The 26593-nt window shown below is 44.9% G+C and overlaps 2 protein-coding genes across 4 annotated transcripts in view; one reads left to right on the top strand and one right to left on the bottom strand.

Moving 5' to 3' along the window:
* The window catches only part of TECPR2 (tectonin beta-propeller repeat containing 2), an 879235-nt gene extending 866808 nt beyond the window's left edge, over positions 1-12427 (bottom strand). For all 3 annotated transcript variants that reach the window (XM_069638097.1, XM_069638099.1, XM_069638098.1), the window contains exon 1: positions 12251-12427. The gene's annotated coding sequence lies outside the window, so the exon portion shown is untranslated. The remainder of the gene's footprint in view (positions 1-12250) is intronic.
* Positions 12428-12835: 408 nt separating this feature from the next.
* CINP (cyclin dependent kinase 2 interacting protein) overlaps positions 12836-26593 on the top strand; it is a 43706-nt gene continuing 29948 nt past the window's right edge. Inside the window, exons 1-2 of the mRNA XM_069638100.1 lie at positions 12836-13537; positions 23973-24141. Coding sequence (XP_069494201.1) covers positions 13531-13537; positions 23973-24141 — 176 coding nt within the window. The 5' untranslated portion in view covers positions 12836-13530. The remainder of the gene's footprint in view (positions 13538-23972; positions 24142-26593) is intronic.

The following is a 26593-nucleotide window of genomic DNA, read 5'->3' as shown; positions in this document are numbered from 1 at the left end:
ATTACGATATTGGATTGACAAGTACAGTTAAACTGATACAAAGGAACATGCTTAAAGGAGACGGGTAGGCTACATTTTTTAAAAAAAATGTTCCACCCAAGTATTAGCAGAAATACCTGAACTATATGATTGCTTAGTTGCAGCACTCTGTTTTAACAATTTCCACGTTTCTTTGGAATTGTGTGAACAAATTCATTTCATCATATTGAGGTTCTCGTGGTTGTAGTTCTCTATTCGAATAAGTTTCATTTGCTTTTTGTAAGTCTGAATGATCAAGTTCTTTTGTATCATTTATGCATGCAGAGGAATATTCATTTTTAGGATTGTTCATAGGTCCCTAGTCTTAGAGCGTTTTAACCATTTCATTCTAGGATCAAAAGGATGTTTATATGGTGCTCCTCTTTTTTTTTTTTTTTTTTAAGTTTCCATCATCTGTATGATTATTTTTAAAACAGTTCCAGAGCTGAATTCTTCGGAACGAATCAAAGATGTAAAGTCCATTCCTGATTGCGTAAGTAGACCCATATGATGTGCTATTGATCGTGAAATGAGGATACATGTTCTGGGACTCCAACGTATGGATATCTTGTGCCTATCCGTCTCAAGAAGTTGCAATTGTGGATTAATCATATGCATGGGAGTTGAATAAAGAGTTGTCATTAGAATAATTGCATTGTCACTAAAGTGTTTCAATTGTATAGTCGTTTCGACTACCAAATGACTAATTGAATGTGAGATCGCAAAGAAGTCAAAGATTTGGCCTCACCTCTTGACCATCTAAATGTAGGACCTTTACCATTAAAGGACACCATACCAATGTCCCATTCAGTTAGATATGAGGCCCATTGCTTCCCTCTGGTGCCAACCACTGAGCTGGTAGCACGATTGGCATCCCCCAAATTGAAGGATTTAATGTGCATGCAATCGGAGTTAAAATCGCCTTCAATGATAATATCAAATGAAGGATAATACGTGACAGCATATTCCAACAGCAGATCAAGCTCATCAGACAAGGATTCCTGGGAGATTTTACAGGGATTCCAATAGAGAGTGGTTTTTAAAATAAGTGACCAGGGGGTGTTCCATGTAAATTCAATGATATCATCAAAAGGTGATCTGATGCGGAGATAATTTTGGTGGAGCATAACAATACATTACTAACACCAATTGCTAGGCCACCTCAGGGGCGACCCATCTCCGACCTAGTGGCATTTACACAAAACATTTCATATCCGTTAATTGTAAAAGGAGCCGTTTTCATTGACTCTTGTATCAAGATGACAGAAGGCCTGTCCGCTGAAAAGAGGGAAGCATGGTAAGTGTTAAGATTATCAAATCCACATGAATTCCAGGGCTACATCAAATCAAGGAAAACCCTCGAGGTGGCAATCGCGAACTTGAACTGCAACAGATGGAAACCAAATTCATTCTAGACTTTGGAAAGAAAAACCAAAAGGACACAATTTAGATGACGAGCTTCATACCTTTTTAGGAACCTAAAGTTGTGATAAAGAAATAGTATATATCTGCTCGGGTACCTAAAATCTAAACAATGCAAAAAAAACACATGATCTTTCCATTTTCATTTTGGTTGCCTCAAGTGCTAGGTTTTCTGTCTTCTTTTTTTTCTTTTGTATTTGCTAGTTTTCTCACTTAACTGATTTATTTGGCTTATTATTTTTCTCTTGAAATTTTCTTTTGAATCTTATGTTAATGTTCTTTTTCTCCAGTATATCCATTACTATTTTCTAGAAACAGTCTTTATATGGAAAACATGGAGAACAGAAATAACAAATGTTTGGTGGTGTATACACTGATAATTATCGGTAAACAGGATATGCACTGAGCAAAGTACTCTGATGCAGAATACGAAATGTCTAATTCTCTCGTCTCCTTCTCCTTTGTCCAATTCTTACAATTTTTTCCATCTTTTTCTCTATTTAATTTGGTCATTGCGGAAAAGGGTTAATATCTTGCCGAATATGCAAACGTTTTCATGCACTTTATTGTTGAGCATTACGCACTTTGCTCAAATTGTTGTCATATCGGAATTCATCATATTGAAATAAGGTTGGTAAATAAGCGTTAAGGAACTGGTTAATATTAAGGTGACATTAACCTTGTGTAGGAGTGTTGACTAAATGAGAGAGCCATTATGTACTATGCACTTTAATGCAGAGCACTAGACACTATAAAAACTATATTGTTGCCCTAAATCAATGGCACTATGCACTTTAGCTCAAAGCACTAGACACTTTATGGAATCGCTGCTCTAAGCAAATGCACTTTATTGGTAAAAAGGGCATACAATAAGGGTTGTGAACTGCATGACACCGTTATTGTGTGAACACTCTGTTTAGCCCCTCGTTGGCACCCCACATTAAAGTTATATCTTGGTATGTCAGATAAAGGTTCGTATGTACTATGCACTTTCCCCGCAAAAACGTTTCAGGCATTTTTTATATATTCTTTGAAACAGAACGTTTTAGTTTCAAGGGTTGCATGAAATAATTACTTTTAAGCAGAATATAATCTGTCAGGAAAGGGTTCCCAAACTGATGCTAATAAATAAATATATAACATGACAATTGTGCTAATTTCTGTGGCATATAACATATGCACTGTGCATTTTATTGGTTTAAGGTTTTTTGCACCTCGGAAACCTCTTACAAAATGGCCACCCCATTTTACAACCGAATGCCCGTATTGTTAGTCTTGCATAGAGGAAAAGGGAACATAGAAGGAGGGAACCATAGAGACTGTGGAGTTGGATAAAGTATCATTGTGTATTGAGCCATGTGTTGTACTGTGTTTCTTCTTTTTTATGACTGCATGTCAAAATAAACTGGCATTTTTTAAAGGAAGCAATTATTGCTTGGCAGCTTTATTCGAGACAAACACACACACACACACACACACACACACACACACACACACACACACACACACCTTCTCCCCAGAGGGGAGCCCTTTCCAATAAGGATAGGCCACTACCCAATAATCCCTGTAGGGGTGGCAATATGCGGGAGTACTTCCTAAGGAGGGACTTTCCTCCTGGGGATAAGGACATCCACCTAGGGAAAAGCCTCCTTAAAACCCTCTCACCTAACCACTGACCCTCATGGTCACCCTTTTCTACCACCTGTGAGAAACCAGAAGGTGTCTCACCCGCTAGTCCACGGGGATCTGTCATCCAGGTGGCCAGGACACGGACATCACTTTTGGATCTAGTGCCTGGGGGTGGACCAGTGCGGGAGGATCACCTGGATGAGGGGTCTTTGGGGAGTGGGACACCGGACGGTGAGACGTGGTATCCCCTTCCCTTTTCCTACCAGGTAGGATATTTATGAACTCCGCCCCCTCCCCCTTTGCCGACACAAACACTTTCTCACAGGCAGCTCACTGTGAGAGAAAACAGACTAACATCCGAGCCGTATACCTGACATGTCCCAAAACAAGGGTCAGGCAGAGTCAGAAAATTACACACATCTGACTTCCATCACACTTCCCCACATGGATAAAAAGGCGGAGCATGAACGCACACTCTGTGCAAAGCACACGAGGAAACAGCGGTTCCGAGATGGCAGTTTAATACGAAGAGAAAGACGGCAAGACCAGAGAGGGTTGCAAGTAGGGAAACACCCTTGACCTTTTTGGCAGGAAACCGTTACTTTCACGACCACTTGAGGATAAGAAACATAAACCTGGAATTAAAGCTCAAGAAAGGTGCAACGTGTGGCAGGGGAGGAGTGATTGCCACTGTGGTACTGTTCTTGGCTCCTACAACAAACCAGCGCCAGTAAAGTCAGCAAAGCCGGTGAGTCAGGGAGACTGATAGACAACCGGTCTGTGTTAGAAGCAAGGTTGCAATCTGCAACTTTCTATGAAGCAATCTGAAGCAACAGTGTGTGAAGTGTATGTGATGAGTGATGCAAATATAATTGAACATCCAAGGACTGAATTAACTTTTGAAGCCAAGATAGATACCAGTTTCATGTAGTTACTTTAGCATGTAGCCCATGCGCCCACGTTATTCCGAGAAAAAAGACAAATGACCCTTTTCGCAGTTGTCCAATGTGGTTTTTTACAGTTTTAATTTTTTCAAATCGCAGTGCCCTTTGTGATTACACGTGTTGCGACGGTATCACTGTCTTTCTCAAATCAGGGCCAATGATTCTTGTCCACAGTTATACTCTCTGTCTTTGGTATCTAGTCACGGGTTAAATTCCAGCGTTCCTGATTCTTTCTCATGCGAAACACGTGTAATCACAAAGGGCACTGCGATTTGAAAAAATAAGAAAAAAAAATAATAAAATTAAAACTGTCAAAAACCACATTGGACAACTGAGAAAAGGGTCATTTGTCTTTTTCCTCAGAGTAACATGGGCTACATGCTAAAGTAACTACATGAAACTGTTTTTCAATTAAACGGAGTCGAGGAACCAGATACTCCGTTGTTACTATTCCATGCGACCATACATAAAGAAACCATTAAAACATACACAAGGGCGCCGAGGTCCAATCAAGGGAACACCCACCCAAAAGGTTCCTCATTTTTGTTCAAGATAGATACCATATACAGGTTGGTCTGGGAACCCCTTCGGTGCTCATTCAAAGGTCTCTGTTAGGTATCCAACTGAGAGGTGGCAAATATGAAATCGAAGTGGCCCTGCAACGGGTTAAGCCAAATCCTGTGCATATTTGAAAGTCTTCGATAGCTAATACGAACTGCAGTTGGTCGGAGCCAGGCTGGTTGTGTAAAAGGAAGGATCTGAGCCAAGCTGAGGGGAATCCGGGTGAAAAGTGAATCACCTAACTTGAGGGTCTGTAACAAGGAAAGGAACTTTGTTTTGGTACATCAGGCCCTCTGCATCTAGAGACTTTGATAACTTAAAGAGACTTGGGCGCAGAAGGCCCTGATGCTGGTAATGGAACTGTGTCCTTGTGCCGAAGAAGCCAGAGTGTGCAATGCCCGAGTGAACCGTTTTGTCCCTTGCTGAAAACGTGGGGAAGGGAGGCCAATGACGAACATCCCAAAATATCATTTTGTGAACACGTCTTTCTTTTTCATGAACACTACCTATTTGTATTTAGCGGTAACAATTGGCAATCTTTTTTTTTTTTTTAGCATAGGCCCTTTTATTTTGGCAGGACTGCACTAGGACAGCATTATTATTTGATGGTCGTGGCTTGCTCCCATCTGTAAATTTAGGATTAGATAGGCGTTCATAACACCCTTGTTAAAGTTCAATAAACACCCTTGAACTGTGGTCACTTGTCTGTCTCACTATTGATGCCATGCCTTTCTTACACACGATTGATAATAAAGCCATGTGCTAATCTGGGACCATGACTGTCCCAGATATAAAATATAGTGGGGGGAGGAAGAGCAAGGGAAGCATATGGAATAGCAGTATGCAAATACAATTAAGTACTGTTACAAGGTGTCCCAAGAATACCACAGATAACTGGAACGGTGGGAAGACCGGGTTGGGTCCGAGAAGCGGCCAATAGAACAGAGTGCCTCGAGAGGCATCTCTCCTGGTGCAATGACCCAACAAATACCACTGAAAAAGTGGAGTACAGCAGGAGTCGCCTCCCTCATCGCAGTGTCTGCCCAATACCACTGTTCCAAAAGAGTACATTGAGAGCCATCCCCCTCGTCGCAGTGGTCCATCTAATACCACTAAGAAGACTGGGTGTAATGGGAGCCCTCTGCCTCGTGGTTCCGGTACAAGTACAGCTAGAAAACCCTATAGTCCTTCGGGAGATACCCTCATCAAGGTCATGCTTTTGGAGAAACGCGTAAGGAGACATATAGGAGAACTACAGAGAACTCCGGGAATAGTATCCTTCACCAGAATGTCAAGCGTAAGCCAAATAAGGCCATGAGCTTCTATGCTTCTTGGAAGGAATTAAAGAGACTAATTCAAGTTTTCTACTCAAGTCCTTAAAGAACAGTGTGGCGTTTTTACCGAAGGACCAGGATAAGGGAGCCATTCCCCTGGTCCATAGTAGTTGAACATTGAAGGAATTACTCCTATATTGCTATAAAACTGAAGTGTAAAACCAGGAGAAGGGAGTCATACTCCTGGTGAAGGAAACACAAACTTCACTTTAGTTAAAGACTTTTGGTTATAGTGTTAGTGTCAGATTAGTTGGTTTTCTGACAGAGGACGGAAATGTTTATATTTTGGAAGGACATTCTGACATGTCACCACAGTTGTTTAGGTTGTGGCAGGGAAAGCTCCTTAATACGTAGGGAAAGTTAGGTTTTCATGAGTTACACAAGAAAGTTCATAGACACAACATGACCCCTCCTTATCAGTCTCATCCTTGTATACCCTCACAATATACACACAAACACACGTAGTTTGAATCCTTGAGAGCCGTCTATCCTAGCTTTAAAAATGTAATGCCTAAAATAGCACTGCCCTATATTTAAAGACATTTTCTGGAGCACAAACTTAACATTTTAACCAATTTGCATGCACACAATGCATTACCCATCTGGTTCTGAAATGCAGGCTAACTTCCATTGATGGCTACTGGGTGCCAATATGCTGTGCGTGACTTGGATGAAACATCCAATTATACTTTTACAATGCAGGTGGAAGGGTTTTTTGAAGCCTTTTAAACCCATCATAACTTTTCTGCCATTTTCTTTATACACTCCTCCCCTTGATCCCCACTTGTGTAGCAGTATTTCCCGTTAGTGGTGGTGCTGGTCCCCATGGTAGTGGTGCCGGTCCCCATGGTAGTGGTGCCTGTTGCCACTGCAGAGTAGTGTGGGAAGATTTCTCCTTTAGGCAACTTTCCCTACATATTCTATGGACCTCTAAACGTTTGCTTTTGTTTTACAACTTGTCCTGACTTTTTGCAGAGAAGTGAAGCCTTCAACTTCCCTGGCCTTTTGCTCATTTGTTCTGACTAGTCTTTCAGTTTGTCAGTAATGGGAAACCGGGTTTCCCTTTTTGTCATGTTATCTGTTGGGATAACTTTTTCATATTGCACACAGCATCTTCCAATGCACTGCAATGGGGATACTTTTGTGTCACCCTAGATTTACCCCAAAGGGATGTTTGGTTACTTTTAAATGTGCCTAAAGACAAGCTGGTAGCAGCAGTTACACTTTTACAATTTTTGCTAAATTTGTAAGTTAACCCATTCACTTTTACCGCATTTGGCTACTAACTGTGGCTACAAGTCATAAATTAGTTTTCACAAATTCATTAGCAGAGTTTGCTAATTAACATTTTTTTGATTAGCAAACAGACCCATTTGATTAGCAATTTTGTACTAATATTGTTAAATGTCACCAAACGTTATTTGTATCCAAGACATTAAATGAGCAACAATACAGCAGTTTCGTGTACCGCTGAAATAAGATTAGTTAGAGGAGTCAGGCCTTGCAAATTCTTTGAAATTCAGCTAGACCTGCAGGTCGGGTAACTTAGTTTCCCTATTCAACCTAAGAGAAATGCACTTGACCCATAGCAACGGAGGACAACACATTTAAAATGCAATTTGTTTACAATGGTGCATGTCACTACAAACCCGCTTTGTTTGGCACACTGATGCCATCCACAGGACGGCCATCCACAGTGAAACTTTTGTTTGACATTTACTACAAACATAATAAATGTTATAGAGTTGCAAGCATCTCTTGCAAATGCTACTGGCCCGTCATAAAATGTGCTTGACTATGCAAATGGAGCCAAAGCTGAGGGTCTATAAAATGTAAAAGATTAGCTGCATGAATGGACACAAATAAATAGAGATGATAAAAAGGCTCTGAAAACAGTTTGTCCAGCTGTCTCCTGCGGGTGGTTATATGTTATGCAATCGTAATTATGAGCAAAGCAAGCTCTGGAGGCTAACTACAGTGTTTGTTATTGCAATAGATCTGTAGATGTACAGATTGAATGGAACTATTGATGACTACATTGCGTAAGCGTCTAGTTTGCTTTGTGTATTCATTGTGTAAGAGAAAAGAGACTAAGCAGAGTATATTGCGTAGCAGGCAAAGAACTGGGCAAACTAGATGGAATATTGTAATTTGTAGTCATCTCAATTTCAGGTTACCTGGTATTAAGCAACTGGGTGATAATATAGACTGTCAAAGAGTATGGGTTTGCTCATGGGTTGAGCACCAGTTGCAAGATGTATGCAACCTGCAGGTTACAGAAATAGTTTTTCCATCAAAAGCATTTGATCATGTATATTTTCAATGTTCACTCATCAATATGATGCATCTTCCCCAAGAAAATGAAATATAGTTCACAATGAAATTTAGATACATAAAACTAAACTGGGGATGATGCAGCAAGGCATAAAATAAGCAGTGTCGCAGAGCAATTTGCTATGCATTTCTGTAGGTTTGCTAATTAAATTGCCACTTGTGTTGCAAAGTTAGCTATTTAAGTTACCATGTTCAATGAAAGCACAGCTCACCCTGCATTCCTCTCTTACCTTCAGAGCTCTCTCCACCCTCTTTTCTCAGTTCACTGCAAGTTCAAAGGGGCTAATGGAGAGAGAGAGAGAGAGAGAGAGAGAGAGAGAGAGAGAGAGAGAGAGAGAGAGAGAGAGAGAGAAAAGCAGTAATCATCCCCATCACTCATGTGCCAAACAGCCTGTGTGGGAGTGCTACGCACATTGAATTTTTATTTTTCAAATAATTGCAAACCAGAAAGAATCGGGATAATATTGTTAAGCTAAATGTATCACGTCTGCCAAAGACCAGTATGTGTTAGTCATTTAAAAAAAAAAAAGTCAATTCCTTTTCTAAAAATGTAATAGTTTACATAATGCATAATTACAGTATTGCTACTGTAAAACACTGCATTGTCTCCATGCTTTACAGTGAAGTGTATCTAAATCTCAGTGTCAACTAGATTTCATTTTGTTGGGAAGATGCATCATATTGACGAGTGGACACCTTTGAAAATGTACATGACCACGCGGCCAAATGCTTTGATGGCAAACCTAGTCCTGTGGCCTGCTGGTTACATACAGCTTGCAACTAGTGCTCAACCCATGAGCTGATCCCATACTCCTTGACATTCTATCTTACCATGTTGGTTTTTACTCGCTACCCTGAAAGTGAGGTGGCTGCAAACTACAATATTCTGCCTAGTTTGCCCAGTTCTCTGCCCGCTATGCCTTCCATTCTGCTTAGCATTTCACATAATGAATACACAAAGCTAACATGATATTTACTTAAAGTAGCGATCAATATTTTCATCCAGTCTGTACATATACAGACCTACTACAAAACTGAACACTGAAGTTGGCTTGCAGAGCTCACTTTGCTCTATGATTAGGATTGCATTATATATTTGCACCTGCAGTAGAGAGAGCTGGCCAAACTGTTTTAAGAGCCTTTTTATCATGTCTATTTATGTGTGTCCCTTCATGCAGCTAACCTTTTTAGAGACACTCACCCAGGGCTCGGAAAGTATTTCCGCCCACTCGCGTAGTCGAGTAGATTTTAAGAAGGGCCAGTACCATTTCCAGGGGATGTTGGAAACTTATTTAAACTTTGCATTGTTTGCAGTAAATGTCAAAAAGGTTTCACTCTGCATGGATGGCCTCTGGGTGGCAGCAGTGTGCCAAACTAAAGAGGGTTTGTGGTGACATGCACCATTTTACAGTAACAATTTGCAAGGCCTGACTTATGTTATGTTATGTTATTTTGCATTTGTATAGCGCCTTATATACCATTGGTATGGTCTGAAGGCGCTGGTAGGTTGAACGGCCTTGGGAACCGAAGTTCGGGTCAGTAGAGAGAGTTCAAAGGTGCGAGTGCGCACCGGTATGTGTGCAGCTGGTGCGGAATTCGTGTGGTAGCTGCTTCCTAGCGGTAGGTGTGGCGGTTGGGAGATCAGGGATATGTGTTCGCTCTGGCAGGATTTATCCAGACCGAGTGTGGCTGCGTTAGGCCTGAGGAGAACGCCTGGCTGGGGGGGTGTGAAACCAGCAGCGATTACTTAGAGTGATGGGGAGTGAGCGGTAGATGTTGATATGAGAACAGTTATACCGAATGGTGTCATAGTATCTGTGTTCTAGTTGAGTGGTGGTGTGAAGAAGAGAGTAAGCGTGGGGTGTGGTATGATATATGTCCTTTCAAATGTTGACTGCATTCCAGAGCATATTATGTACGTCATGCAATTCTATGCAATCAGGTCCAATCAGGTGAATTGGGTACACTACTAAACGCAATTGGGTACAACTTCTAATTGCAGCTTTCCTCAGAAAGGCAATTGGGCCCAACTTCTAAATGCGATTGGGTATACTTCTCAATGCGATTGGGTACCCTTCTAATTTGCTTGGGTACACTTCTAGATGCGATTGGGTACACTTCTAGATGCAATTTCTCAGAGAGACTATTGGGCACACTTCTAAATGCAATTTTCTCAGTGAGGCTATTAGGCGCAATTTCTTAAAGCGGTTATCTCACTAATGTCTTACTTCAAAGGTATACAAAACTGCTGTATTGTTTCTCATTTTGGGTACAACTTCGGCAGTGATAAACAAAAAACTTAAACCATCGCTCTCCTAGTGTTAAGCGAATCAAATAGTATTTTTTTTTTACTTTTGGACTGCTGCTGACGTGGGGTTTGGGAGTTTTTTGTAAAAATGTGGGCAGTGTGTTGCGTGTGAAACGAAAGTCTGATTTTGCAGGCAAGGGAAGTGAACTTCTTTACTAAGTTCCAGTGACAAGGTATATACATCTGGTCGTCCAAGGGTAAGTAAGTAGAAGGTACACAGGCGACATCCACCGGCCTCCACTCTCACAGGCTGCTTCACTCCCACTGACCGTTCATGGAATTTACAGGGGCACTCACCTCACAACATTCCATAAGCATAACATTGCACCAGGCATCCTCTCAGGCAAGCATTCATGCAGGACTAAGGCAGGGAACACAAGACACAACACATGTCCCTCAGTAACAGAAGCCAAGATAAAGGAACAGAAAAAAGTGTGAGGGGAAAATACACGGGGTAATGAGACCAAAGTATGAAACCAACAACACTGACCACCTCCACTCCAATCCAAATCCCACTCACTCGATTCCAAAGAACAAGGAGACACGCTCCCACCTACCTCATCCCTTCAAAGACCTACAATGAAGTCCAACCATACAAAACATTCAAAGTATGTCGCTGGCCTAACAACAGACATTCAAACCAAGGAACCAGCCCCAACTCTGAAACCACTGTGCCACACACTTCCAAAACAGCATCCTCATTCATCCTGCTGCCAACTAAGGTGCACTGAAACACAGCACACCCTTCATTTTCTAGTATACTAGACCAGAACAAATATTCGAAGCTCAAAATGCAGAGAGCACATGCACCGACTACTGTGCATTGCAGGTGGAAAGGACCACCCCCTAAAGGTACCAGCGTCCAACTCCCCAAGGCACAGGCAGGGAACCCCCTCAAGTGCGGTGCCCAACACCCCAATATTAGTGTCACAGGTGGCAGAATACCCCTGTAAAATGTGTGCCGAGTTCCAAACCCCAATATCCTCGTTGCCAGTGTTGGTGGGTGGGGTGGAATGAAAGTCTGATTTTGCAAGTAAGGTAAGTGACCATGTATATCAGGTAAGTGCAAGGTAAGTAGGAAGGTACACAGGAGACATCCAACGGCCTCCACTCTCACAGGCTGCTTCACTCCCGCTGACCATTCATGGAACTTACAGGGGCACTCACCGAACAACATTCCATAAGCATAACATTCCACCAGGCAAGCATTCGTTCCGGGTCCAAGGCAGGGAACACAAGTCACAACACAGAGTCTGGATAAAAAGGGGGCAGGGCCTCCCCAGGTTATTCATTTACAAATGTAGGCATGCATGTGCGGTAGTGGCGAGTGACCCGTTCAGTTGGTAGTGGTTCAGCTTGGTGGTGAGATAAGAGTCCTTTGTGGTAGTAGCAAAAGTGCAACTTGTCCCATTCTGTTCTGAAGATGCTATTCCAGCCCTGGTTTTACCTTTGCATTGTGGGACTTGTAGTATTGTGTAATGGTGGCAGCACGGATTCCTCTGGGGGGGGGGGGCGACACTGGTGGTGCTAGACCCCTTATGGTGGGGGTGCTGGTTGCCTATAGGGGTGGTGACGTCAGTTACCCCTGGTGGTTGTCCCAGAACAGCTTTTTTCCACTGCTGAAACGGGCTCGTGCTTAAAGCCATGGGACGGTTAGACACATCATCAGGTGTCTCGCCCTTTCTCACACTCACACTCACCATCACGGGCGGCGGGTCCTCGCGTCTCTCTGGCTCATCACCATCAGGTGGTTGGGGGAACCTTCAGTTCAACTCCTTGTGTGATGGGGGAAGACCTGCAGCCAACTCCTGACAGCCCGGCCCCGACCAATCACCCGCCGTCTGCGCGGTGACATCTCCAAAACAGGAAGTGACGTTTCCTCTCCGCCCTGGACCCGACCGGGGGAGGGGGGGGCGCATCCAAGAAACAGAATAGGGACAACCACGGCCCCGTTAACCCGAATTGGAGTACAGCTGGCTTTCGCCGCCAGAAAATGAAATACCGTCTCCCTTCATGGAACGGAAAGGCACAGTCACTATATTCGTGATTAATGTAACAGGAGCTCCTATTATAATCTGTAGCGGTCGCTGTTTCTAGTGAGATAGTAAAAGTCATGTTTCAGATTGTTATTACATGCAACGTCACGTGAGGATGTTACTTAAACCGTCAGTGGGGGTTTTCTCGGGACTCTGGCCAATGCAGTGACACTATTGAGGACTTTGGCATTCTAATATGGCGGCCATGTTCGGCTGGTGTCCCTGCCGGCGTCCTCGTCACGTGACCACAGGCTTTGCGACGAGTCCTCTACTGCTTATATGCAGTTCGGCCCCCTATGATCTCACCATGTCTGCCTCTCGCTGCTTGCCGACCCCACATCCCGAGCACTCTCTTTCTCTGTACACTTGCCCACTCTAAAGCCTGAGCACTCTCTTTCTCTACATTTGCCCAAATCCCGAGCACTCTCTTTCTCTGTACACTTGCCCACTCTAAAGCCTGAGCACTCTCTTTCTCTACATTTGCCCAAATCCCGAGCACTCTCTTTCTCTGTACACTTGCCCACTCTAAATCCTGAGCACTCTCTTTCTCTACATTTGCCCAAGTCCCGAGCACTCTCTTTCTCTGTACACTTGCCCACTCTAAATCCTGAGCACTCTCTTTCTCTGTGCACTTGCCCACTCTAAATCCTGAGCCCTCTCTCTCTCTCTCTCTCTCTGTACAGTCTCCTGGATTCTGAGCACTCTGTTCTGTGCTACCACCCTGCCATAGACTCTGAAAGCCCTTTCTCTTTACCCTAGACTTTGTGAACTTTCTCTCTGAAGCTTCGCTGTGTACATGTTCCCCACCTGGGGCCCTCTGACCTGTACCCATTCCCGCTCCAGGCACCCTGGAGGGCTGCATGGTTCATCTGTGCGTGGCCTCTGTGATGGCTGCACAGTTGTCTTAAACCTGGAAGGGCCACCGTTGTTTACAAGCACACACAATGGACGGTAAGTGCCTGGGGTAGCGACTTGCAGCAGCACAACAGGCAGCCCCCTCTTTATCAATTATAGATTTTCACATTTAACCCCAAGTCTACAAACCCCAAAATGCAACATTAAGAACAGGCATTGACTTCTGGCATGAATGGATAATACTGGCATGTATGGTAAATTGTTCAACCTTTCCAACATATTCTAGGACTAAACTCTTGTGCTAGAATATGTGGGGAAAGTGCTTGCTGGTGTGAAAGAAAAATATTCGTTTCGAGGAAGATGTTAAATACTTGTGGTGTTTTTTATATTATACACTCCCTTCCTCGGTCCATCAGTATTGCCAACCTAACCTTTTTAGACCTGGCACTAGTAAGTATGACATTTGGGGGTGTGGCTAGTGGGATGGGCATGGCCTAAAAAGTACACAAACCGTAAGGTATGATATGGCATTTGTAACGCGCCTATACACAAGTGTTTCAAGACACGACGAGGCAAGGAAGGGGGAACAGAGGGAGGACAGAGACAACCATCTTACTAGGCCAAGTGACATTGAGATCGCGCAAGTGTGGGGCAAGGTAAAAGTGCCAGGGCAAAGTGGAGGGGCAGTGGTGTATATGGTGTATATGGGATCAAAACAATAACAAGAAGTGTGGCCGGCTGGTGCAAGGTTAAGTGCAGACAGCAGGTGTCCAAAAGTGCAGGTAGGGGTACAGTAGGGTTACACATACAGACCCAAGTGCAAGGGTTACCAGGAGGCAGTTCGGGTGTGCAACTGGGTGGGTAGGGACCTGGGCCTGAAATCAGAGGGTAGCCAGGTGACCAGTGCAGTATCAGACAGGAAATCAGCAGGAGAGAGAAGGCAGAAGCAAAGAGGAAGGTCTTGAGGTGCTTCCGGAACCGGAGATAGTTCTTGAGTTTCAGAGAGGCTGTTCGAGAGGGAGGCCCTTAGCCGAAGAAAGAGATCTACCACCAACTCGTTGCTTGTAGAAGCAAATGACTCTGAGGGAGTTTGAGGTGGAGGAGCAAAGAGCTCGAGTAGGAAGGTATTTACAAAGAGAGAGTTGGAGGTATTGAGGACCCAGGCCCCAGAAGATCTTGTGGACAATGCAGAGGGTCTTGAACTTAATCCTTGCAGCCACTGGGAGCCAATGTAGAGATTTCAGTGCTGGAGCGATATGATCCCTGGACTTGAGGCCAAGGACAAGTCTTGCAGTCCTGTTCTGGATGAGTTTCAGAGAGTTGAAGCAGACAGATTTAGAAAGAGGCTGTTGCAGTAGTCCAGCCTAGAGAGAACCAGAGCTCTAGACGGTGACCTTCTTGGGGGAAGGAGAGGAAAGAAAGAATACCTCTGAGGAGGTGCAGCTAGTATTGTGACTTCTTAGAGATGTGAGGAGAAAAGGAGTATGTGGATCCAAAGATGACCCTGAGGTTCTTAGCCTCACAGGTGGGAGCAGGAAGAGGGCCAAGGGAGGCCAGCCAGAGTGTGACAGGAAAGGAGGGAGCAGGTGTACTGATGAGGAGAATCTCCATCTTACTGGCATTAAAGCATAGATTGTTGGTGGCACACCACTCCTGGATAGCAGACAGTCAGAGATCAGAGAAGAAGAGGTGGCAGAGGGGAGCCTGAAAACGAGCTGCGTGTCATAGTGCGTAGCACTGAAGGTTGGAGCAGAGAGCGGCAATGCAGTGGGCAAGAGGTGCCAGGTATTGGTTGAACAGCCAGGGAGAGAGGTTAGACCCCTGGGGAACACTGCAGTTAGAGAGTGAGATAGAGGAAAGGAAGGACGCAAGTTCAACCTGGGAGGGTCATTCAGAGAGGAACGAGGTCAGCCAGGCCAGTGCCTGATCGGTGATACCCAAGTCATCACAGAGACAATTGAGCAGGATGGCATGGTTGACAGTGTCAAAGGCGGAAGAGAAAGCGAGTAAGACGAGGACAGAGGGGAGATTAGACCCAAGGTGTCACGACCGCTGGGCTTTGGCGGCTGTGGAAGAGGTGGAAGCTGGGCCGCCATTAAATTGTGCTGTCACGTTTTTTCCCTGACAGCACTAACGTTCTAGTCTTTTTCAACATGGCCGCCGCCTACGCGTATTTACTTCCACACGCTAGGCAGCTCGGCGCGTTGCAACTTCAGATTTCCCTCTGTTGCTCACGCTCCTCTATAGTTTTCTCCTTGGCGGTGCTCAGCCCGTGCTGTTCTGTTTCTTCCAAGCCCTTGCTCTCTTTCCCCTTGCTCACTTCCTCCTTCCAGTCTTTCCAGTTTTCCCTCCTCCGGTTGTTTTCACCGGTCCGTTCCTTTTCCTTGCTGTCACTCGCTCTGCTCCATTCTCTATGGAGCTTGCCTCTCTTGTACACTCTCATACTCACCTTGCCTAAGATCGCCTGATTGTACTGCACCGAGTATTTCCTGTTTCTGGTTTCCTGCTTGCTCCAGTACTCCAGAGGGGTTTTTACGCCGTTTGGCTTTTCCCCTCACTACGTTGTTAGTCCGTCGCGGAGGGGGGGTCACCGTGCCTCCTGTGTGGAGCCGCGGTGGCTTCCTTTCGAGGCCGACCTTACCTTCTACAGAAGAAAAGGCTTCCCGCTTTGCACGCCAGAAGAAAGAAGTTAAATTACTCTTCAAGCTCAGGTGAGGAGGAAAGGGAACGGGGTAACAAGTTGAGTTCTACTGATGAGGAAGAAATTACCGATCAACCTGATAAAGTGGTGAGTCCGCCAGCCCAGTGTGATAGCTTGCAACGCCAAAGTATTGAGATGGCAACCCCACAACAACTCCAGGAACTCGTCGCAGCAGTACAGAGTTTGAGTCAGGAGGTTCAGACTTTGAAAACAGACAATGCCGCCCTTCAACAAAGGGTTGCTGCTCGAGAACAGCTCTTAGCTGATCCCCCCCCCTAACCTTGGTATCAGGCAAATTTGATGGCACCGAGAGGAAAGTAAAGGAATTCCTTGATGCTTGTAATATTCACTTTGCTTTCCGAAGAGGCACTTTTTCCACAGACCATACCAAGGTAGGGTTCATGATAACCCATATGACGGGTAATGCCTTAGCATGGGCCACTCCTTTGGTATCTCGATCTGACCCGGTGTTACAGGATTATACAGCCTCCAAGGACCTCCTCAAACAGACTTTCCTCCATACGGAAACAGCCTTTGTAGCCAGCGAAGACCTCCTTGACGTGCGTCAAGGAAATTCAGACCTACTTTCCTATCTGTCCTCTTTCAAAAGAATAGCAGCTGAGGCTGGTTGGCAGGAAGAAGCACAGTATACCATATTCCGGAGGGGTTTGCGGGAGGACTTAAAGGACGAACTAGCCAGAATTCCCCGCCCAGATTCTTTCTCCGATCTCATCAAGGCGGTAATTAGGATCGATTATCGCATGACCGAAAGAAAGAACGAGAAGAAGAAGACTCGTCCTCCTGGATCTTTTCTTGAAACCCACACTTCGACCTCCTCACCTGTTACTCGCCCACCTTCCAGAGACGAACCGATGCAGATTGGTACCACCCGAGCTCCTTTGACAGCGGAAGAAAAGAAGAGAAGGCGAGAAGGCAGTCTGTGTCTCTATTGTGGTTCGGCCAATCACCTTCTGAGAGACTGTCCTGACGTACCCCCGAGAAGGCCGGGAAACGAGCGCCCTCGGTAGTCGGTGGGACAGACTATCGAGGGGCGTCAGTTGGTTCCTATGCTACGCTTTCAGTGACCCCTGCCAAGACCTCCGAAGACCATCGATTGATGGTAATTGCCGTCCAACTCCAGTTCAGAGGACAGGAGATAGAGACACAAGCCTTGTTTGACTGTGGAGCTGCCGGAAATTTCCTAGACACCTTGTGGGCAGACAAGGTGGGTCTTCTCCGAGTTCCAAAGAAGGAAGACCAGAAGGTAGAAGGGGTAGATGGTACTCCTTTATGCTCCGGGCTCATTACCCACACCACCGAGGAAGTACAAGTATCTATCCAACAACATTCTGAGTCTTTGAAGTTCGATATCATTAGGGCCGCCCATTTCCCTGTTATATTGGGGATTGGTTGGCTCCGCAAACACAACCCAACAATAAATTGGACAGACAACCTGCTGAGTTTTCACTCTTCCTTTTGTCAAGAAAGGTGTTTGCCGGGACCGATGTTTGAGAAAGTCAAGACGATATGTGCTACTGAGAGTAGCTCCATCCACAATATACCCAGGATATTCGAGGAATTTGCTGATATTTTTAAGGAACAACAACCTTCGGTACTCCCCCCTCATCGGCCGGAAGATTGTAATATTGACCTCATACCTCAGGCCTTGGTTCCTTTTGGAAGAATGTACCCCCTTTCTATGGCTGAAAAGGCAGTTCTCCGGAGCTACTTGGATGACAATCTTGCAAACGGATTGATCCGACCATCATGATCCCCAGCAGGTGCTTCCTTATTTTTCATACCCAAGAGAGACTCCAAGGAGTTGAGACCTTGTATTGATTACAGGGGTCTAAATCAAGTCACGATCAAGGGCAGATACCCGATGCCTATAATCTCGGAGATACTTGAAGCCGTTCAGGGATCGGTATTGTTTACTAAGCTCGATCTTCGGAACGCATACCATTTGCTTCGGGTGAAATCCGGTGATGAATGGAAGACTGCTTTCCGCACTCCCTACGGGCTTTTTGAGTACCGAGTGATGCCATTTGGAGTGGGAAAATGCCCCCTCTATATTCCAGAGGTTTATGGATCGCATATTTTCCGATCTGTTGGGGATCAACACAGTTGTATACCTTGATATCCTGATATTTTCCCGGAAGAAGGAAGAGCAGTCTTCCCAGGTATTGGAGGTGTTACACTGACTCCGATTACATCACCTATTGGTCAAACCAGAGAAATGTGCTTTCGCTCAATCATCCATGCCTTACTTGGGTTTTATACTCTCTGAAGAGGGGATAACCATGGATCCCGAGAAGGTTGAAGCCATTCTCTCATGGCCATCTCCTTCATCTGTCAAGGACATCCAGAGGTTTTTAGGTCTGGCAAACTTTTACCGGAAATTCATCCTGGGGTTTTCGAGGCTCACCTTGCCCATCACTTCTCTACTTAAGAAATCCTCTAAACCCTTTCTTTGGAATAAAGAGGCTGAAGACAGTTTTGCCAGTCTCAAAGGAAGATTCTGCACGGCTCCTATTCTTCGGCAACCAGACCGACTGAAACCTTTCATGATGGAGACCGACGCTTCTGCTGCTGCAGTAGGGGCTGTTCTTCTCCAAATCAACCGCGGCATGGAACATCCAATAGCCTATTTTTCTAAGACCTTGACAACCAGTCAACAAAATTATTCTGTCATCGAGAAAGAGCTACTGGCTATGAAATTGGCTTGTCTGGAATGGAGACACTTACTTCAAGCAAGTATGCACCCATTTCAGATACGTACCGATCACAAAAATCTGCAGATTTTGAGGCAACAGGATTGCTACAACACCCGACAAGCCAGGTGGGCACACTTTTTTTTGCTCAGTTTAATTTCACCATCACGTATATTCCGGGCTCTCAAAACCAAGTCGTTGACGCGTTGTCTCGAAGAAACGAGGTCAACAAGCCATATCAGAAAGAACTCATGTTTCCTCGTACTAAGATTGTCCTGGTTGTGTCGTCTTTTCTAGAAGAGGTTAGGGGGGCTTATATTCTTTTAGAAGGACCCGCTCCCACTCTAGGAAAATTACCTGTCGAGGAAAAAGATGGACTGTATTTCAACCAAGGAAGACTAATCCTATCTACACACGACCTCCAGGTACAAGCTCTTAGGTGGTGTCACGACTCGAAGGTTCCGGGTCATCGAGGCCTGCGCAGTACGCTCGAACTGCTCCAAAGAACCTTCTTTTGGCCCAATATGAGGGCAGACACTCAGGCTTATATTCAAACATGTTTGACTTGTTTACGTAACAAGAATTCCACCCAGAAACCGTTGGGGTTACTTCAACCCAGCCCGATCCCTCCAGGTCCTTGGATTAACATTTCTACGGACTTCATCGTCGACTTACCTAAATCCCAAGGTTGTACGTGCATCATGGTAACTGTCGATACCTATTCCAAATTAGTGCATTTCTCCCCATTGTCCGGCATACCTTCTACTTCGCTCACCGCTGAAGTCTTTCTTAAGGACATATTCAGATTGCATGGTCTCCCTCAAAAGATTGTATCCGATCGTGGCAGCCAGTACACCTCTAAGTTTTGGTCAGCTTTGTGCAAATTGTTGGGAATTGAGAGGGCTCTTTCTTCTGGATTCCATCCTCAGACTAATGGCCAAACTTAGAGGCTGAACGGAACCCTTGAACAATATCTGAGGTGTTTCGTAAATCAGTCACAAGACAATTGGGTTTCTCTTCTCCCAACTGCCGAATTCACGTACAACAATGTGATTCATGCTTCTTTAGGTATGAGTCCTTTTTATTGTACTTACGGATACCACCCCAGATCTATTATACCCACTTTCTGGAAAGATACCTCTATCCCATCGATTGAATCCGGTTTGGCGCAGCTGAGAGAAGCTCACATATCTGCCAAACAGAGTCTTAAAAAGGCAAGCATGCAATACAAAGACCAAGCAGATCGACACCGGAGACAGGTGCCGATGTGGGAGAAGGGCTCAAAGGTTATGCTGTCTACCAAGTTTCTACCCTGTTGGGTCAGACCTTCCAAGTTGTCCCCCCGGTATATTGGACCTTTCGACATCCTGACCAAGATCAACCCAGTGGCTTACCGCCTCAAGTTACCTAAGTCGCTTAGTCGTGTTCACCCGACTTTTCACTCCTCACAGCTCCGCTCCTATGTGGCTGATGAGAGAAGGCAGAGAGCTCCCAGACTTCACTTTTCACCCGACCCTAACTCTGAAGAATACAAAGTCTCCCACATCAGGGATTCCCGTTACCATAAGGGCCGCCTGGAATATCTTATTAATTGGAAAGGCTTCCCTTCGTCCGAGGATTCCTGGGAACCCCGATCTTATGTTAACGCACCCCGTTTGTTACGCCGGTTCCACAACCTACATCCCGGCAAGCCCGGGGGGTGTCGCCCTAGAGGGGGGCATACTGTCACGACCGCTGGGCGCTGGCGGCTGTGGAAGAGGTGGAAGCTAGGCCGCCATTAAATTGTGCCGTCACGTTTTTTCCCTGACAGCACTAACGTTCTAGTCTTTTTCAACATGGCCGCCGCTACGCGTATTTACTTCCACACGCTAGGCAGCTCGGCGCGTTGCAACTTCGGATTTCCCTCTGTTGCTCACACTCCTCTATAGTTTTCTCCTTGGCGGTGCTCCGCCCGTGCTGTTCTGTTTCTTCCAAGCCCTTGCTCTCTTTCCCCTTGCTCAATTCCTTCTTCCAGTCTTTCCAGTTTTCCCTCCTCCGGTTGTTTTCACCGGTCCGTTCCTTTTCCTTGCTGTCACTCGCTCTGCTCCATTCTCTATGGAGCTTGCCTCTCTTGTACACTCTCATACTCACCTTGCCTAAGATCGCCTGATTGTACTGCACTGAGTATTTCCTGTTTCTGGTTTCCTGCTTGCTCCAGTACTCCGGAGGGGTTTTTACGCCGTTTGGCTTTTCCCCTCACTCCAGTGTTAGTCAGTCGCGGAGGTGGGTCACCGTGCCTCCTGTGTGGAGCCGCGGTGGCTTCCTTTCGAGGCCGACCTTACCTTCTACAGAAGAAAAGGCTTCCCGCTCTGCACGCCAGAAGAAAGAAGTTAAATTACTCTTCAAGCTCAGGTGAGGAGGAAAGGGAACGGGGGAATGAGTTGAGTTCTACTGATGAGGAAGAAATTACCGATCAACCTGATAAAGTGGTGAGTCCGCCAGCCCAGTGTGATACAAGGTTAGAGAGCAGGTTGTCACGGATGTTCAGGAGAGCAGTTTCTGTGCTTCTGGCTGCTCCGGAGCCGGACTGATGGTCATGGAGACAACCAATAGATCCAGTGTGAAGATTAAGCTGGGAGATGGCCAGCTTTTCCAAGAGTTTGCCCAGGAAAGAGGTGATGGAGATTGGGTGAGTTTGCTCAGGAAAGGAGTGATGGAGATTGGGTGAGAGGGTTTTGGAAGAACAGGGAAGAACCTGTTTTGATGAGACTTTCATAGATCAGACTTGTCTAGAAACCTTGTCAAGGGAGAACAGAGGAAAGGAAGAGAGGTGGCCACAGAGGGGCCAGAGGTAGAGGAGAGAGTAGAGGGAGGAGGCGAGAGTGTGGATAAGATGTCCTGGTTTTAGAGATTAAATCATAAGCCAGGGATGTGCAGAGGGCCTGTGAGTGGACAGGAGAGGTAGAGACTGCAGCAGGATTGCCTATCTCCTTGCAGATTTTAAAGAGCTCGGCCGAGTTGTTAGATGCCGCAGAGAGGCAGGCTTGGACGTGGGCTCTCTTCTTAGTGCAGACAGAGCCAGTATTGCTCCTTTGGAGCAGGCGGCAGGCCAGTTTATCAGAGGATGCACAGGAAGCTAGCCATTTCCTCTCAGCCACCTTCCACTTCCGTTTAAGGGTGACGAGGTCAGAGTCATACCAGGTGCACTTGGCTTTGGGCTTCAAGCCGATCCTCATGACGGGGACAAAAGTATCAGAGCTAGAAGAGTGGAAAATGGAAAGGGCTGGGACAGGATGTGAGTCAGCCAGAGGAGGAGGGGGAGAGAAAGTGGCGGCGAAAGCCTCAACTGACACGCTTCATGGGTCGAATGACCGAGAAGGTAGATGGTTGTGCTGGAGTTGGCTTAGCCTGAGGGTAGAGGGGGAGCGATGGGAGGAAAGGAGCAAGTGATCACTCCAGGAGAGAGGAGTGGTGAGGGGGAGGTCTGAGGAGATCAGAACAGCTAGAGTGTGCCCTGCAGAGTAAGTTAGGCCAGAGGAGAGAATAGAAAGAGAGAGTCGCACAGGTCATGAAAGAGTCCAGAGGAGGGACAGAAAGCATCCAGGTGGATGTTAGTCTCCAAGAAGGAGTCGTCAAGTGGTCGAGGCGAGGAGGGAGAAGAAGTCCGCCCACTCAGAGAGGAACGAGGTGATCAGACCAGGTGGCCGATGGATGCTAGCCACAGTAAGAGAGTGGCCAGGAGAGAGCCTGCAGACAAGGCATTCAAAAGAGGAGTATGCCTGCATAGGAATGACAGAGGCAGGAATCCACGACGGGAAGATCAAGGCTACGCCCCCTCTGGAACGGTTGGATCTGGGCAGGAAGAGGATCGTGTACCGATCAGGGAGGAGAGTGTCAAAGCTTGTGACAGAGCTGGCTGTGAACCATGTCTCAGTAAGACCGAAGACATCGAGATCAAGTTCTTCCAGGAGGTGGCAGATGTCAGAGAAGTGATTGACAGCTGAGCGAGAGTTGAGAGTGGCACACAAATATATACAAATGTCCTATATTTATGTGGATACTTTACTATGGTTTGTGTACTATGCAAGCCATTTTTTTTATCAACATAGAAATATGTAACATATTTCTAGGTTTATAAAAGATGGCTTGAAAAGTACACAAACCATAGTAAGGTACGCACACAGATATATAAATGCATACATTTAGATATTTGTTTGCATGCCTTACTATGGTTTGTGTACTTCAAGATGGCTTGAAAAGTACACAAACCATGTAAGGTACACACACAAATATAGAAAATGTATATATATTTGTGTGCATACCTTACGGTTTGCTTACTTTTCAAGCCATCTTTTATAAAGCCTGAGGCGTCTTTGTCCATGAGCAAAGCTTTATAAAAGGTGGCTTCAATTGAGTACTTTTCAATCCATCTTTTATATACCCCGAAATATGTCAAGGAATCCCCAGGTTCGCAGAGGGTTAAAGATGCCTCGGCGACCGGGGGGAAATAAAGTGACAGTAACTTCCTTTGGTGACCCCCTCACACGAGGGGTCACCAGAGGAATTTCCAGTGGCTGGCCCTTCTGTCTGCTTGCCTGCCTTAAGGGCGGGGGCATCTCCCGCCGTGGCTGCGGTGGGACGGAGGGCCCCAGCTCAGCCCCAATTTTTGGAGACTGCCGGACCCCGGCACCATCTGGCCCTGGCCCCAGCCCACTTAAAGCACTGCCGCATAAGGGACAGTGATTGTCTGGAGCACAGCATAAAGGCCAAAACTAAAAAGCATGTTTTAGTCTTCTCTAATCGTACACTCGCCATCAACTGGAACATAGCAGTACAGATTCTTCTCTTTGCACACACATACTCTGGTTTCTTTTAATCCTCACAAAACCAGGGGAGTACTACAGATTGTATGTATTGTTCCAGAAAATGAAACGGCTATTTGTAGTCTCCCCAAACTAGAAAGCAGATGAGGTCAACCAAGCAAAGCTCTACTTAGCGGCTTAGTTCCATATTGTGTGACTGACTCTGGAAGTTTATTTTCTGTGTAGCTTTATCATAACATGAACTTGGGGTTTGTAGGATTTTTAAAAACAACTTAAGTTTCTTAACTCTACTGTGCCTGTTTTGTTTTTTTCTCTAGCCAAGAGTCCAAGTTCCAACACCCCAAAAAGAACCACTTTATCTGGGAGTGCAAGGAAAGTTAAAGACAATGCTGCCGATTGGCATAATTTAATGCTGAAATGGGAAAATTTGAATGACAGTGGATTTAACACAGCAAACACAATTGTGAATTTGAAAATCAGTGCACAGTAAGTATATAATGGACTAAGACAGAACACTATTGTATACGTGCATGCAACTCCTGAATCCGGCCCCAAGTGCTTGAGAAGATAGGAAGCCAAGTAGCAGTTATCACCTTTTTTTAAATGTATGTACATGTAAGGGCATAGGTCCTACTACATACATGGAAGATTAGCTTTCCTTTTTAGCCCCATTAAATATTTATATGTAATAGCCTTTCCTAGGTTCTTGTTCTAGTTATGCACGTGAACTAGGCAAGAGTAGTGTCCAGAAAATGTATACCCAGTGTTCTTTGTCCAGGCAGCAGAAACCTCAACCTGAAAAGCACAACAAAATGGATATTCCCAGCCCAAAATGCAAATTGTTAAAAAAAAAAAAACAGCTCCACCCATTCCACTTAAACACTCACCACCCCTCAATGTAATGTATTCCGTTGCCAGATCGAGGCAGACTTGTGGACGTGCAGTCCTTGGAGGGGAGTCGCTCTGAATAATCGGACCCAGTGTTTAACAATGTGTGGCGCTGGACTATTTTTTTTATTATTATTTTTCGTTAAAAACGTTTGGTTTGCATGCAAACCTTTCATCTTTCTTTACTTATGATCTTTAGTCAATTTACCAAGCGAGTGCTATGGGAGCTTTGTTCTTTTTCTTCTTGTTTTCTTTCCTCCTGTATCTGTGTTGTCGTACTCATCTATTGTTCATGATATTGTGCCAGAATTATATTGGGGCAAACACCAGTTTTTTCTCATTCCCAGATATCATCCTCGCCCAGCGATCCTCAGGTGTTAGTACAGTCTCGGTGTTCATGAACCATTCTCCCGATTGTTGTCTTTTTTCATTCAATGCCGGGCATATCATGATTATGTGATGTAAACTCTCGGTCATCTTGGGATTCTTGCAAAATCGGCAGTGTTTTTTGCTTATAGGAATTTGTTTTCTGGCTGCCATTATTTCTCGGGTCGGGAGGATGTTCAACCGAAGTCTCATAAATGTATCTCTGATTTTTGAAGATGGAAATATTTGCAGGTATGAAGGTAGTTGGTTAATTCTTCTGTTATCAAATGGGCTTTGTATGTTATGCCGGTATTTGTTTTTCTCTTGGTTTGTCTTCATCCAGTCATTCTCTTTTCGTTTTATTTTCGCTTTTTGAGGTCTCTCTAATAACATTTCCATCGAAATATCTTGCTCTTCTCTTTTCTCTTCTGTCACTGTTTTCCATTTTTCTAAGGCATGTTCTCTGTTGCAATTTTTCCCCGTTCTGAGTATTTCCAGGGGTGGGGTATTGGTTTTGATCATAATGTTCCTATATAAATCAAGTTGTTTCCATGAGGCAATGGATTTGAGCGATTGATGTGCAAGTTCTGCTCTAATTCGTGTGATAGGTAGTGAATTCGGCAGGTTTAGTACTTTTTTCCAGAAGCACCCTTCTAGTCTGTCCCAGATGTTGGGGTTGATATTTATCATGGTTTCTGCTCCGTATGTTAGCATGGCCGTTACTTTTTGTTTGTAGAATGTAACTACTGGGGTCATTGAGAATTTTCCATTCTTTCGGTGGATTATTTTCGCTTGCCGGGCTAAGGATAAGGTTTTTACTTTGAGTTGTACCGCCCATTCTTCTTCTGTTGGTGATTGGGAGATCCATATTCCAAGATATTTTATGGTTTTTACTGTTTCCATTTTTTCCCTTCCTATATGGAAAGACGGGAGCTGGCGACTGATCTTATTTTCTTTCTTTAGAGACATGACTTTCGTTTTCTCCGTGTTTATTTCCAGTTATTCTTTGTCATGCATGTTTCTAGTTTTTCTAGTGCAATCTGCAATCCTCTTGGTGTTTTTGCGAGAAGCACTATATCATCAGTATACATAATGCAGGGTATGGCTGTATTGTTTATTTTTGGAGGATTTATTTGTGGTGTGTAAATGTTTGTTTCCAGATCGGCCATGTAGAGGTGGAATAGAGTAGCTGCTAATGGGCATCCCTGTTTTAGGCCATTACATGTTCTGATTTGTTCCGTAAGTGAGCCGTCTCTCGATAGGCTGACTCTCGCGCTGGTGTCCCCATATAAGAGTTTAATCGGTTCGATGATGTCAGTTGGGCATTTTCATGCAATCAGTTTTTTCCATAGAATGTCTCTGCTCACAGAGTCAAAAGCTAGCCGTAGATCAATGAAGGCGTCGTAAATTTGTATTTTGTTTCTTATGGCTTCATGTTTCAATACATTTAGTAGAAATAGATTGATATTAGTGCCCAGTGTTCTGATGAATCCGGTTTGTCTCGTTGCATATTTCTTTTCTTTATTTGCCCATCTGTCCAGTTTTCCTAGTAGTATTTTTGCGAAAATCTTGCCCAAAGGGTCTAAAAGTGCCAGAGGTCGATAGTTTCGTGGTTCCTTTGTGTCTCCATGCTTGAATATGGGTATTATAACGGCTTCTGTCCATGTGTTTGGAATTTTTTGTG

Source organism: Ambystoma mexicanum, chromosome 14, assembly GCF_040938575.1.
Source record: "Ambystoma mexicanum isolate Mex_15411 chromosome 14, UKY_AmexF1_1, whole genome shotgun sequence".
NCBI lineage: Eukaryota > Metazoa > Chordata > Amphibia > Caudata > Ambystomatidae > Ambystoma > Ambystoma mexicanum.
Note: the sequence above shows the minus strand (reverse complement) of the source record. Positions and strands in the feature narration are given on the sequence as shown.